Below are 16,113 nucleotides of genomic sequence, written 5' to 3'. Positions count from 1 at the left end.
TAAAGATGATAGGATAAACAGAACAGAACCAACAATGTATTACAGATAGCATTAATATCCATATTAAAATGTACAACCGAATTCTGGAGTTTAGTTAGCCTAGAAATCTAGACCCACCCTAGCGGCAGCAAATTTAATTTGCCCGCAAGTGTCTAGGAACTCTCAATACCATTCTGAGCTGTGTTCCTCAAAATCTGGATGGCCCAATCACATCATGTATAGAGTCGGCGGGCGGGGCCATAATGATGACGGCCGAGTTGCGTTTGCGTGCTTCTAGTTAACACAGAAACTGGCGAACGGCGGCGGTCTTTCGAATCAGCTCTGACCGCGACTCTGGAAGACTTGGAGTTAAGATTTTCTCTGAGAAAAGAACAAAGAGCGGCACTGAAGTCATTCTTAAAAAGGGAAGATGTGTTCGTAGTTAAGCCGACCAGATATGGCGAATGTTTAATCAGTCAGTGAGCTCTGCTTCACCTTCGTTGCTCTGGTTGGTGTAGCGCTATCCTATCGTGTGCAGAGGGAGTTTGAAAGACAACCGTTTATCCCGCCCCTCAGATTGAGCCCTGTCTATGGTGAGTTTCCAGACCAAACATCTTGATGTGGGTCTGGCTTGTCCGACTAGAGTTTAGTCTGATTCAGAGGGACAATTTCTCACAATGGATTATGAATCTCACAATTTTTACATCATATGTCACAAGTGACTATTTCTCACATTAAATGACTTTATATCTCAAAAATAAAGTGTATAAAAACTCTAACAATTGCCATTAGGCAAAAAAGGGATTTCATATCTATAATAACTATTTACGATCAGTGAAGTCAATCTAAGACAAAAGAGGTTGGGTGTCAGTACTTCAGTTATCTGCACTTTTAATCTCACTGCATGCCATCTGTGTTCTGTGTGTTAAACCCCATTGGAAAGTGGGACAAATTAAGGTACTTTTATGTGTGAGAGAGCAAAAAAAAAAAAAAGTAGAAGCAAAGGGTGGAAAAAAAGATTGACGTCTTACATTTCCCTCTCTAGTGTGCTTTCTCAGAAACAAATTAACTCCAGCACAGAGGAGACCTCTATTTGTGAGAAACATGGTACCGGACAGCACATTGTTCTCCTCGCCAGATGGTTTTCTCACCTGTAGAGGTGGCATATTCAATAAGGTAATCTATTCACCATTTGTCCAGCAGAGGTCTAAATCTTCGCTTTGTATACACCATGGCACCGCCGCGTCCTCCGGGACTACCTAACTGTGACAGTGAATGAATTTAGCTGGGAAGGGTGTAATTTGTCCACAGCAATAATATGGAGTGGTCCGCTCTGCAGGCGGCGGGCCGTAATATAGCTTGCTGTAATGTAGAGAAACAGTCGCCCTCCGGGGTTCAATAACTGCTTATTACTCCTGCCTCCACTTCAGAAGCATTGCCATCACCATCAGCCCAGTGGTTTCCCACATTATAACTCCAGCACAAATGCCTCTGCGGTGCTATCGACTGGAGTTTCTGTTATTCTCTAAGCCTGTTGAGCAAATACTCTGTTTGTGGTCATGGTTCCACAGGTCCGTGATCTAATAGATGATGTTAGGGAATTGTCCTCGCCAGCTCGCATTTGTCTTCATATAGAGGTGAGAGTGAAACCAAGCTGGTCAGTTTTTAGCAACAGGTTATTATGACATCTTGATGAATCTAGCTTCAGAACTGGTTTATATCATTTATGTTTTCCCCATTCATTTATTTACATGCGATGAACAATACAATACAAACTTCTCAATGAACTGCTAGTGTAAAACCGTTGTCTGATCAATTTCTCTGTCTTTCTTTTTCTTTTCTAAAGTGTGTCCTGGCACTGATAACAAGCTCAGCACGCTGTCTGATTTGGACCAGCAGTATAAAACCCTCCGCAAGTTCTACGAGAACTGTGAGGTGGTCATGGGTAATCTGGAGATCACCAGTATTGAAAGAAACCGCAACCTGTCTTTCCTCAAGGTGAGTACCTGCAGGTTAAACTGCTGATGGGTAGTAGGCCAATGGATGGATGGATGGATGGATGGATGGATGGATGGATGGATGGATGGATGGATGGATGGATGGATGGATGGATGGATGGATGGATGGATGGGATGGATAGGTAGTAGGTAGGTAAGTAAGTTGGTGGGTGGATAGATAGATAGATAGATAGATAGATAGATAGATAGATAGATAGATAGATAGATAGATAGATAGATAGATAGATAGATAGATAGATAGATAGATAGATAGATAGATAGATAGATAGATAGATAGATAGATAGATAGATAGATAGATAGATAGATAGATAGAAAATGTGTTTATTAAAAGGAATGAACAAAATAGGGTGCATTAATATGTGTGACTAACAGAAGAGTATATAAATATATTAATAACAGAAGACTATTTTCTCTAAATATGAACAGTCTGTGACATGACATTAGACAGCAAGCCATCCTGTATTTCTGGATTTCAAAGGCAGTTGCAGCTTTTAGCAGTCTTTTGTATGGGCGCTGCAATTACTGGCTGGTAACACTGATGGTTAAATAGCTCTTTTACATTTGCATTAATGGATGTTACTCTTCACTCTGGTTCTAAACTTGGTATGGCTGCAGAAATGGAGCAAAAAGGCTGTACGTGCCTGCCTTGTTTTCACACTAAAACCCAGTGCATTATGTATACACAGAGAAATCAACTGGCGAGTTTTTTGAATAAATGGATGCTTTTTTATTAAAGTCATCTCATACTGGTTTCTAATGTAAGGATGGAAAGTGGAAATAGGTCAAATTGTGTTGCACACATGAAAAAAAAGTGTATAGTGTTTGAAGTCGGTCCTATGGTGAGTATAATATTTATAACTAACTCCTATAAAACCAAAATATGTCAACGTATGATTTAATTGTCTGTAAAATTGTTCTTACCCCTTAAAGCCCTTTATTGTAAAATCATTTTAGGCTTATTGCTTTTATACAGTATCTAGGTGGAAACAGCAATATAATAAAAGGCACAAATGTTCAGAAAATAGTAATCTATTCATAATAAACAATTATTTTGACACAACTGTAAGTTTAACAGACTATTAAACTTACAGTATATGTGGCAAAATAATTGTTTTATTCAGCTGCCTTTTATTTTATTGCTGTTTCCACCGAGATATTGTATAAAAGCAATAAACCTACAATGACTTTACAATAAAGGGCTTTAAGGGGTAAGAACAATTTTACAGACCATTAAATCACATTTTGACATATTTCATATGAGTTAGGAGTTATCGGTGTCTCGAGTGCACCAGTCCTCCTTCACTGCTACTCTCCCTCAATCACACTCTGGACTACATTTCCCAGCATCCCTCCTGGTTCTCACCTGCACTCATTCACCCATCAACACAACTGTCGCTGATCATCACCTCATCTCCTCATCACCTCACTGATAAAAGCACACACCCATGTGCCAGCATATCTCCTACAATTCTCCTGTGTATTTCTTCTCCCTTGTTTCTCCTTCAGTCCTGATTACCTGTGTGAGTGTAAAGCCCTATTCGGATGGGATTAGTTTAACATGGGGAGGCGGGGGTAAAGTAATTATTACCAGAGGTTCTCTGTGATTTTAGTCCTGTCCGGATGTGCCATCTCGGTAATAATTACGGACAATGTCAGTAAAGATTACGGAGACTTTTACCTTCTGTAAAAAGGTCCAGAAAAAATAATCTTGGCTAATACTAATTCTGTTCAAATAGACCTGCTGTAAAATGTACAGTAAAATTCCATAATTTCCAGTTAAAAAGTAGTTTTTGGGATGTTTTGCAAGCATTGAGGAGATTGAAAAAGCATTCGGTTGCATGTAAGTGGTGGGACAACTGTGTCATACCTCCAGTATTTTCTGCATACCATTTAAAGCAAAAAGATAATTTACTTACAACTTCTTGATAAATCGGTTCCCAAATTGTGTAATAATGCACCATGGTCTCAAACTGCCTCTGCAACCGACATTCTCCTCAAACTGAGATTAAGGGTGCTTATATTAATAATACATTATTATAGAAATGTATTTGCATGCCGTGGTAAATACACACAGTGTAGTAGATTATGGCCAGGGACAAAACCAGCCCGCGCAGTCGTCTCTCCATAGTGTTATTATACAGGCCCTGAAAAAAAGTCTTGTCGCTTGTGTACAAATTGACCTAAAGTGCCGCTGAAATATATTTCTAATCAAGATTTTTTTTTACAAGAAATGGCTCATTTTAATCTCACCAGCTTTTGTGATAATGTTTCAGTGAAAAACTAAACTTTCAAAAAGTATTCTAATATTCTCAGCTTGGTAAAGCCCATTGAGTCAATTTTTGCAAAGACATAAGTGTTGTCACCTTGTCATATGAGCTTCACCTGTGACTAATAATGGATCAATTAGGTCTCAAGTGTGTATAAAAAGAACCCCAGTACACTAGACCTTCACATCAACTGCAACTAGACCTCTGCAAACATGCCTAAGATTCATCCTGAGACTAAAGTTTTGATTATCAAGAGGCTGAAGACCAGATCCACTGCTGGTTTTATTAGGAATTAATACATTACAACACATTTAACTAATAACCATTTAATGATTACTTAATCTATTAATCATGATGAATCTTCATTAGTTGCTGAATTAGTAATCATTAATAAATGGGTTAGTTCACCATTAGTAATACAATAACTCATGATTATCTGTGCATTAATTAAGGATGAATTAATGCATATTAGTGCACCCGTATTGTAAAATGTTACCAAAATATTTTTTGCAGGTTTTAATAAAATGTTATTTAATAGCAGTAGTCATAATAAGCTTATTTCCAGATACGTGCCTCAGACTTGAGTTGCCAATTCAATCATCAGAATCCTCGGCAAACTTTGACAGATGTTTTAACAGGCTCTTTCGGGTCCTATTGAGTCCTCAGCAATCGTCTGCAAATTTCAACAGCTGGTTGAACCATTTTTTAGTCGTACGGCTTTGGCGTTTTACGTCATCAACCCGGGACTACAGTTTGATTTAGTTCGATTAATGAACCGGTTGAGAACTGGTTACTTGCTGAGAACCGGCTCATAAGAACGATTTGTTCAAAAACTGAACATCACTAATCTCCACTGTCACCAGCAAAACAGTTCCAGTCACCATCCATTTATCACCACAAGCTGCTATTACTACTTGCCAGTAAAGTTCCATCACTTCTCCATTAATCCAATCAATCGGCACATTATATATATATATATATATATATATATATATAGAGAGAGAGAGAGAGAGAGAGAGAGAGAGAGAGAGAGAGAGAGAGAGAGAGAGAGAGAGAGAGAGAAAGAGAGAGATAATTCGTCTTTAGCCCTATTCCGATTAGTTTCACAAGGGTAGATGGAGTAATATAATTTTACCACAGGACGTCTGTAATATTAAAGGCCAATTTGCGCGGGATAAGATATCGCTGTAAAACTAGCAGAAGTGGGAGAGGTAACTCGGTTTATGGACCTCCTTCACCTCCCTGTCATTATGTGCGGATTACGCTGCTTCCTGATATTACGCACACAAACACATATAATCTCTAACCTATATATATATATATATATATATATATATATATATATATATATATATATATATATATATATATATATATATATATATATATATATATATATATATATATATATATATAACAGTTAGGTCTGGCCAAACGATTTATTGATAAAAATCTGACTGGATTATGTTGGTAATAGGCACTTACCTAAAGCTACAATAATTTCCGAGCCTCTGACAAGTGGTTTTAAACCTTTTATTTAACATTTGAGTTTTGACACAGACTTGTTTCAACTGAGTGCTTTTTCAAGTGCATCCATACTTGGAGGAAAAACCTCAGTAAAATACTTTTAAACATTAAATGATGGAATATATATGTACATATTTACAATGGGTCTATTCACACAGGATTAATAGGCCTATTACTTGAGGTAATTTTTCCAGACCGTATGGTAACCGTCTCTGTAATCTTTACTGACATTGTCCATAATAATTACTGAGATGGCAAATTTGGAAGAGACTAAAATCCCTGAGAAGCTCTGGTAATAATTACTTTGCCCCACCTCGCCATGTTAGACTAATCTTGTCCGAATAGCTTTTGTCTTCTCTTTTTTGACTGGCATGAACCGGCATAGGTTCACAGTTCAAATATGAATGTAATCCATTTTACTGTACATTGCAGAAGTTAATCGATATAATTCACCTTTTCACCTAATTCACCGCTTATTATGCTTCTCAAATCCTATGTATTTTGTTGAGACTTGCCTCTTTTTTCATCACATCATTGAGCATGAATACTATTAAATAAACAAAGACATGTTTCAAAGGTCTCTTGTTTACCTGTAGCCCTGATGTTTTTCCATCAATCTACCAGCATCCAGGATCAGGGTGTGTATCGGCAGGTGGTGTCACTTTGGCCTGTCAAGTAGACCCATGGTCGGCTGTCAGGTTTTATCCTGGGCAAGGCCTGAGTGTTCCAGCAGCAGCTAATGATGTTACAGGCTTTGACTGACTCTTCATTAAGGTCTGATCAATCAGGCTGCTGGCTACCTCCATGCCTGCTTAGTGGAATACCAGAGTGGCTCAATGTCTGAGCTGCCAGGTCGTGTTAACGTCAGGAACTGCCACAGACAATTGCCTCTCTGCATTTGTTGTTCTGCCACTGCAGTCCATATACATTCAGTATATGTGGAGAGACAGATCTATGCAGTGGTAGAACTTCTTTTAGTTCGTTTTGTTCCTCCTTCCTCATTAAAATCCTACTCACATTTCAATCTCAGAGCTGAAAAACTCACTACTGGTCAATAACCCCCCTTAGGGGAAACTGAACAGAGCCAAAATAATTTAATGCAGATATCATTAATGTCAATATTAAATGTAGAAAATAATTCAGGATTTTTTTCTGATAATTAGTTTGGTAATCATAATACCAAATCCTGACTGACGAGAGGAGGAGCTGGGGCTGGAGGAGGGTAAATGAGCTCCGAAGAACGCGATAGCTGCTGATAGTACTGATATATATATATATATATATATATATATATATATATATATATATATATATATATATATATATATATATATATATATATATATATATATATATATATATATATATATATATATATATATATATATATATACATATATATATACATATTCCTTTAGGTGGATGTGATCCTCTGACACTCAGCTGTTGCAGACTGACGCTATATATGCTTGATTTTTACATTACATTTATTTATTTAGAACAGGGGTGGGCATTTCCAGTGCAGAGTTTAACTCCAACCCTGATAAAACTCACCTGAACCAGCTAATCAGTGTCTTCAGGATTACTAGAAGGCTACAGGCAATTGAGTTTGATCAGGGTTGGCGCTAAACTCTGCAGGACAGTGGCCATCCAGGACTGGAATTGCCAAACCCGATTTAAAAGATCCTTTTTTCAAAGCGACAATGAATGAATGAATGAATGAATGAATTAAACAATAATTTGTAAAATTAGGTCTATGGGAAGTCCCCATAAAACATGAAAACTCAATGTGTGTGTGCTTATTTAGCAAACCTGATGAGGATGTCCTTGGACTTATCCCATGCATTCACATACATACACACATATGCATGTATAAAATGTAGTTTTGAATGTCAATCATGCTGCAGGACACTGTCACCCACTGTTTGACATGTCACCTGTCTGTTTTTAAATAAACCACTTATTTCCAATAAATCAGTTTTAGTGACATGCAATGTGTTATGCATTGTAATTTTTTTTAATCACTGTATTATGTATTTCAGGCGCTGCACATCTGTTGCATATGCTTTTTGCATGAACATCCAGGTCTCTGGCTTTGATTGCAATGCTTTTTGGATGATAAGGAATTGCAGCAGCCAGAGAGAGTTACTCACATTGACAGCACAAGCAACAATTGACTGACTCAACACAGAGAGAAAGTGACACAGACTGGAGTAGTGGGCAGCTTGGACCATATAAACAGACACTGTACACAAATGAACCCATCTGTGTTACAGAACTCTCTCTATTTCTAACTAGTTTCCCTTTTAGTAGAAGTAAGAGTCAAGAAAACCTGCTGAAAATGTCATTATAGGGGGAAAACTGTCATGAATTTGACCCAGAAAAATAATATTCAGGGTTTTAGCCACAAAAACTCCAAAAATGATGATGCCCTTAAAAGTGGATTTATACCTTACTGTTTTATGCTGACACAACTAGATATTTTATGTGTCCAAAAAAGTCCAGACAGAACATTTTTATCTCTGGTTAAACTTATGGATTAGGGAGTTGTCGTCTCCCCGAGAACTCCTTCAGTCTTTTGTGAATACTAAATGTTTAGATATTCCTATTTCTAGTTTTTTTTTTTTTTAAGCAGCTCTCATCTTAGAAAAAACTCTAGTGCCTGCACACCTGTAAACCAAAGTGGTTGTAGGCTTATTTAATAATAATAAAAAAAAGCGGTGTAAGAGTTGGTATTACTTTTAATTTAGTTACAAGAGGAAGGATCAAAAGTTCTATATTTTGTTCTGGATTGAGTTGATCAAAGAATGGCATTTTTAGGACACATATAAGGCAAAGTAAGCATAAGTTGGTTCAGTCCAGTAAATGGTCATCTTGAAACATAAAACAATATAAAACAGTTATTTTTATTGTATAAAAAAAAAAAAAAAAAAAAAAAATCACATGACCTAAAGGGAAATGTTTGTAAAATTATTCTAGAAGTACTTTTATTAGCTAAAAAAAAAGAAAAAGGTATGAAATATAAATTAGAGGAATTCATATTGAAGGTTGTGTGTTTTTTTTTTTTTTTTTTGTATAGTTTTGATCATGTTGATATTAAATGGTAGGGTCCTTAGAAAATTATTTAACTAAACTAAACTAACTTTAACTAGAAACTTGTTAATAATTAAAACATTGATTGTGTAAATATAATCTTATACAGGCATTATAACAGACCACATCATAGACAGATTTTTTTTGTATTGGACATTTAACCCTAAAACTCAGATTTATAATCTATGATGTGGTCTATTTTAATTCCCGCATAGAATTATATTTAAATGATCTATTTTGTTCTCTGGAGCTACTATCTTTCTACAATTTTGTTTCCTTATGTCTCCTCTTAGGGAAGGAGTTGAATAAGTCTGCCTCTGTAATTTACTTTAGTAAAACGCTCTGTTTCTCTCTACCCATTTCCCTCGGATGCTCCTTGAAATCCACTTGCTTTCCGTTTTAATTAGGATGTAATCAGAATCAGGGCCTGTCATTAATCAAAGCCGCCCAAATGAGAGGGGATTGTCCAGCTCACTAGCCTCATTACAGGTTTGTGTGTGTGAGAGTGAGTGCACCACTAATATTTCAAGGTTGAAGCCTTTTGCAAACACAGACACCAGTGATTCAGTCCCTTTGGTTTTGCTGAAATCAGTTTTTCTGAAATAGGTGGTGATAAGGGAACATTTGTGTGAGTCAATCATTCAATCATTAGCTTAAAAAAATTGTTCAAAAAACTGATTCATTTAGAAACAAGCAACTTTTGATTATTAGACTTTTTGCTGGAGCGGATATAATGTAGCCTACTTTAAGTAATTCAAATGTATTTGAGTATTAATTGTACTTTTTGTTTACTGAGTTAAAGTATGTGATGCAAAAGCCTGGTAAACGTAACTGAATCTTTCTTGTACTCAATCGGTTTGTTTATAGGAATGAAACAGTAAAAAGTGAGCTGATCCATCAAATCTGATTTGTTCAAAAACAGTGATTCATTCATGACTTAAGAGACAACGACTTTGACAATTATTTTTGCTGATAGAGTAACTGGGAACATTGTGTCTAAACCACAAGGTAATAAATGTTAATCTCTTGTTTAAATCCGTTTTCTTTTTCTTTTTTTTTCTCTTCTAAAAAAGGATGCTGGCGCAAATGTACAAAACCCAAAGTGAATAAAAACAGATTGCAATGATGTAGAAGTTTTAAATTTCAATATTTTATTCAGAATACAACATAGATGACATATCAAATGTTTAAGCTCAGAAAATGTACCATTTTAAGGGAAAAATCTAAAAAAAGTTGGGACAAGGCCATGTTTACCACTGTGTGGCATCCCCTCTTCTTTTTATAACAGTCTGCTCAAGTTGCTCAAGTTTAGGAATAGGAATGTTGTCCCATTCTTGACTAATACAGGCTTCTAGTTGTCTTAGGTCTTCTTTGTTGCATCTTCCTCTTTATGATGTGCCAAATGTTTTCTATGGGTGAAAGATCTGAACTGCAGGCTGGCCATATCAATACCCAGATCTATAACCTTCTTCTATGCAGATATGATGTTGTAATTGATGCAATATGTGGTCTGGCATTGTCATGTTGGAAAATGCAATTCCCTGAAAGAGACGACATCTGGATGGGAGCGTATGTTGTTCTAGATCTTGGATATACCTTTCAGCCTTGATGATGTCTTTCCAGATGTGTAAGCTGCCCATGCCATACACACTCATGCGACCCCAAACCATCAGAGATACAGGCTTCTGAACTGAGTGCTGATAACACAACCGTGAAATCAACACAGACCCTTAACTCAAAAATCTGTGGTAGTTTCACGGAATCGCCGAAAATTCCGTGATGGCTTCACGGAAGTGATGCCTATGTAAGTCAATGACAGGCAGCATCCGGATTCCCAACACACATTTAATTATTTGCATTTGTAAAAGTAGACATGATTTTATGAATATTTATAGCCTATTATATATATTTCGGAGCAACTAAATCCACTCCTACCCTTAACCAACCCACTGTCAACAATATAAAACACATAACAGGCTAATAAATGAAGACAGTCACAGACAGTTATTTATTGCAAAAACTGACCAAAAACAGTATAGCAGTATTAACTCATGTTGCATTCCAAGTCTTCTGAAGTCATACGATATCTTCATGTGAAAACAGATTTGATCTTAATGTTTTAGTCGTTGAAATGATGATCGCGCTGCCTCAAGAGATGACTGACTCTTCAGCATGACGCGATCGATCACGAGACACACGAGAGCCAATGGCATTTTACAATCAAAGCTGACATAATGACGCAATTGGTCACGCGACATACAACAGCCAATGCTGTCAAAGCTGACCTGACGTTTCTTCCGGCGGCAATATTTGAAATATATTAATATTCGGCGGATGGACTTGACGTTCCTGATCTCTTCTGGGGATTTTCACCCAAATCAATCGTTTGGCCTCTGAACACTTGGGATATTTGTAGTTTCTGAATAAACTGTGCCTGCCGTATCTGTGTATCTGCCTGTTATATCCTGTTTTTTTTATAATACACAAATGGGTAGGTTTAGGGAAGGAATTTAGTTACGTGTTCAAAACGTGTCTGAAAATAAAAGTAAATAAAATTATGCTGACTGAATCAAACTGACGAATATAAGGTGTTGAAACAGGGAATCCGTGTGTGGACCACGGATGCTGCCTGTCATTGACTTACATAGGCATCACTTCCATGAAACTACCTCAGATTTTTGAGTTAAGGGTCCGTGTTCATTTCACGGTATTCTGTGAGATCAGGTTGCGATAACAACTTGGGTTGTACTTGTCTTCTTTAGTCCAGATGACATGGCGTCCCAGTTTGGCAAAAAGAACTTCACATTTTGATTCGTTGGACCACAGAACCGGTTTACACTTTGCCACAGTCAATTTTTTAATGAGCCTTGGCTCAGATAAAACAAATCCTCTTCTGGATCAGGTTTAGATACGGCTTATCTTTTTACCTATAGAGTTTTAGCCGGCAACGGTGAATGGCACGGTGGATTATATCCACTGACAATGTTTTCTGGAAGTATTCCTGAGCCCATGTTGTGATTTCCATTACAGTATCACTCCTGTATGTGATGCAGTGCCGTCTAAGGGCCCGAAGATCACAGGCATCCAGTATGGTTTTCCAGCCTTGACCCTTATCCACAGAAATTATTATAGATTCTCTAAATCTTTTGGATGATATTATGCTCTGTAGACGATGATAACTTCAAACTTGTTCACATTTTTTTCTCTGAGAAACTCCTTTTTGATATTGCTCCACAATTTTTCACCGCAGCATTGGGGGAATTGGTGATCCTCTGCCCATCTTGAATTCTGAGAGACACTGCCACTCTGAGAGGATCTTTTTTTTATTTTTTTACCCAAGCATGTTGCCAATTGACCTAATAAGTTGCAAGCTGGTCCTCCAGCTTTTCCTTATATGTAAATTTTACTTTTCTGGCCTCTTATTGCTAACAGTCCCAACTTTTTTAGAATGTGTAATTCTCATTAAATCCATTTTTTTTTTCAACTACGCAAGATCAAGTGAATTAAAAAGAATTGTCTTTGCTCAAATAAAGGCAGCACAGAAATGCTTCTTGTGCAGTTTTCATAGTGCATACTGCATTCGTATACTAGTATGGAAGTATGCCGTTTCGAATATGTCCGGTATTTCTGTATTTTGAATCTTTATTATAGTATCGAAGATACAATATATCCACTGAGTGAGTGTGATACGTCCATCTCCTACCTATAGCTGTTATTTCACCCACTTAATGTGCTGCTGAACGGGCATGTCCTTTTCCAAGAGGTAAATGAACCAGGCTATAATTTTACTAGAGATGATGCTACTTGACTTCCGCACCTCTCATTTACAGATGTAGAATTTCACTACCTCCTCGCTAACACTAAACCCTCTAAAATCACTTCAGCCTGACATAATGTGCCCAGTGAGAAAGAGGAAGGGTTCAAGAGGGCTTGTGGGAGAAAATGGTAATTGTGTCTGTGGGCTAATAGCACTGCCTCATTATCCCACTGCACTGTCACCATAACATTGTTGGAGGAGAGAGTTTCAGCATGGCCGCAAGCTCACTAACATTAGTGTAATTACAGCTTTTTTTTATTGGAAATTAACACATTGTTAAATTAAGCATCTCTTCACTATCATAGGAAAGTGCTATCACCAGTTCAGACTGTAAGCATGTTAGAGAATTCTAATTATACACTTTTACATGCTTTATGCTTGAAATGCCAAGGCAACTTACTTTCTTGTCACAATTTCTTGTCACCTAAACTTATATTTCAATTACTTGCCAGGGTACTACTTTTTTGTACATTTTCATTTATTATTTATTTTATTTTAATTCAGCTTTATTTCAGTTAACAGAAACAAGGTTTAATAGCTTTAGTTTTTAATTATGGGTTCCAATATACCAATTTCAGAAAATGAAAGTTGTATATTTTAGGAATGGTGTCTGACCCGTTTATTCACAGCTGTCTAGCTTATATTCACCAGTGTCATGACATGGTCTCTGAGGTGAAATTAATTCCTCACAGCAATTATAGACACCTAAAAATAATTAGAGTTATATGAAAAGGTTTGACAATAATATGACCATAATTGAATGCACAGCATTCATATGAATGATGATTGAAATGTGTATCTTAATCCGTCAAATTAGACAATATTGACCCTGTTTTGAAAAAAAACAAAACAAAAAAACTTCTGACTTCTATGATTTACATTGCGTGCATTTAGATTCATAACTCTTTCAGACCTGCAGTGATGGTTTATCATTCACAATATGGCAACACTCTCCTCCAATGGTTGAATGATTGCTGGTGTTTCCAAAAGAAACACGTAAAGGTCATGATTGCTTTTCAAATGAAGGTAATGATCGTCTGAGACGCCGAGCGCTAGATGAAGTCCCATTATTTGAGTTATGGAAGACCAACCTTTGCTTACAACATGCATTCTTATTAAAATGAGTCTTCAATGCTGCTTAATTTAGCCCAACAAATTGTTTTCCTTCATGGATTTTTAATATTTGCCAGTGAGAGCTAGTTTCAGGCAAATATGTGCAATGTCATGTTGCTTGCCACATGGAGTGGAACAAACAGATTGCGTTTAACAATAACAATGACATTTATACTGTGTTTTTCTTCGGTTTGAATGCAGAACAGACCGTGCCGGCTCGCCTTCACCACATTCTGTCATTTAAAAATTGATGATTGTGACCCTGAAACTCTTCCCACTTCTCACTGCGGGGTTCTGTCAACTACCCTCCTCAATCACCATTTCATATCTCGCACGGAAAAACAAACAAAAAACAAAGATCTCCTGCCACTTTGTTGCTTGTAACTGGAGTTGTTTTGTTTGTTCTGAATATTCGCCTGTTACTTCTGTTGCTGCCTTGTTCAAAACATGCTCTCAAAAAAGATGTCATCTGTCTGTTGTCATGCTTTTACCAAGGTTCGTGAGGTATTTGAAAGGGACATCAAACAGCCAGTGAAATACAGATTATAAAGTCATTAGATCTCCAAATATTTACTGTTTGCTGAAGATATTTTTTTTGCCAATTTCAGTCTAAGAATTTGTTCTTTTGTAGCTTGCATTTAAATATCAACCATTTCTTTGATGTTTCTCCTCAAATCCCTTAGAAAAAATAATTATAGACCCAAATGAGAGAATTGTTGACAAAGAGGTATTAAGTGGATGTGGATAGATCATTTGGTTGAAATAATTTGGTGAGAAATGTTTAAGTTCATATTGGGATATCTGACTTTGTATTGCTGTATCTGATATCTTGGCAAATTTAGCCACTCTATTTAATCTCATTGGTGTCTAGAAAAATTCTTTGCAATTATAAATTATTTAACATGAGTTTTAAAAAGTTTATTATATGACTTTTGATATGATTTTGATATTTTAGGTATTATCAACTGGCTAGAGTTTTTTAGACTGCAATAGATGTGATAGAGCTAAACCATTTAGTCTGTAAGTAATAAGCAAGCTTTTAAAATGTCTGTGATGTTTAAAGGGTTACTTCAGCGATTAGCATATGGCTTTGTATCAGTAGAAACCCTGGAGTATATTCAAATGATTGTGCTTTCCCCCTCATATCGCCCTGAGACAAGAGATTTATGCATTTTATTTCTGGAAAAGTTCCTCCTATGATGCAAATTGATGATATTTGCATCATAGGAGGAATGTTTGCCCAAAGGCTAAAGACTACAGCCAGCAGAGGGAGCCATTTCCGCATGTTTTGAACCTGCGCATGGGGGAGGGGAGATTACACTCAGCTCGCAGGGAGAGCTCAGCTGTCAGCTACAGGCACTCATTTAAATGGAGCTATGGTGAGCAATGTAAGTCTTTTAACTTCTCAAATTAATTTCTATGAAAGTTAAAGGGGGGGTGAGACACTCAGTTTCAGTCAATCTCATGTCAATCTTGAGTACCTATAGAGTAGTATTGCATCCTTCATATCTCCGAAAAGTCTTTAGTTTTATCATATTTATAAAAGAAATATGGGCTGTACCGAGTCTTTCCGGAAAAAACCGAGCGCCTGGAGGCGTATCGTGTGGGCGGAGCTAAAGAATGACAAGCGCGCAAAGCGGTGACGTCCTCAAGCGTTACGGTCTATGGGAGAAACCCATCTATCTCAGCTAATACAGATAATGATCCACAATCAAATCTGAGGCTGAAATAAATTGAACAGGAGAAACGGCAACATCAGGATTGTCCGTCTCTGTGGTATGTACTGTATTTAGGGGCCTTTGTGTGCAGTTTATGAGGACATGATTCGGTTTATGGACTATTGTATGTGACTAGACCTTAGAGGTAGCAAGCAAAACGGTTTTGCACGTCAGAGTCAGAATAGTGTAACGTTATACAGAACAACAATGGAGTAACCGTTAGCACATTTGAATGACGAAGCACGCGATCGTATCGTTTACTGATGTTTACTCATGCGACGGTAGCCAATAGCAGAGACATTTGAAGTTGATTTACTCACCGGCATCTTCCAAAGCAGGACCGCTCTGTCAAAAACACACTTCTTTGGTATTATTTGGTGAAGTCCTGTGACAGCAGTGACCGTGGAAATCCATTTTGCGACAAGACTGAAGCGATGCCTTGAAGCTTCCCGTCATTTCTGCGTTCAAATCGGTTCAAATGCAGCGCTGCCTTCCCGGAATGCTGTGCTGAAGCCGCTCGACGTCACCCATAGGAATAAAGTGGAGCGCGGCGCGTCATAAGTGTTCACGGACGACTGGA

The 16,113-nt window shown here is 37.2% G+C and overlaps 1 protein-coding gene across 2 annotated transcripts in view; it reads left to right on the top strand.

The window, feature by feature from the left end:
- Window positions 1–16,113, top strand: part of erbb4a (erb-b2 receptor tyrosine kinase 4a) — a 239,765-nt gene that overhangs the window by 126,718 nt on the left and 96,934 nt on the right. For both annotated transcript variants that reach the window (XM_067442181.1, XM_067442182.1), the window contains exon 2: window positions 1,826–1,977. In XM_067442181.1, the coding sequence (XP_067298282.1) occupies window positions 1,826–1,977 (152 nt within the window). The remainder of the gene's footprint in view (window positions 1–1,825; window positions 1,978–16,113) is intronic.

The sequence above is a fragment of the Pseudorasbora parva genome, chromosome 4, assembly GCF_024679245.1.
Source record: "Pseudorasbora parva isolate DD20220531a chromosome 4, ASM2467924v1, whole genome shotgun sequence".
NCBI classification, from domain to species: domain Eukaryota; kingdom Metazoa; phylum Chordata; class Actinopteri; order Cypriniformes; family Gobionidae; genus Pseudorasbora; species Pseudorasbora parva.
Note: the sequence above shows the minus strand (reverse complement) of the source record. Positions and strands in the feature narration are given on the sequence as shown.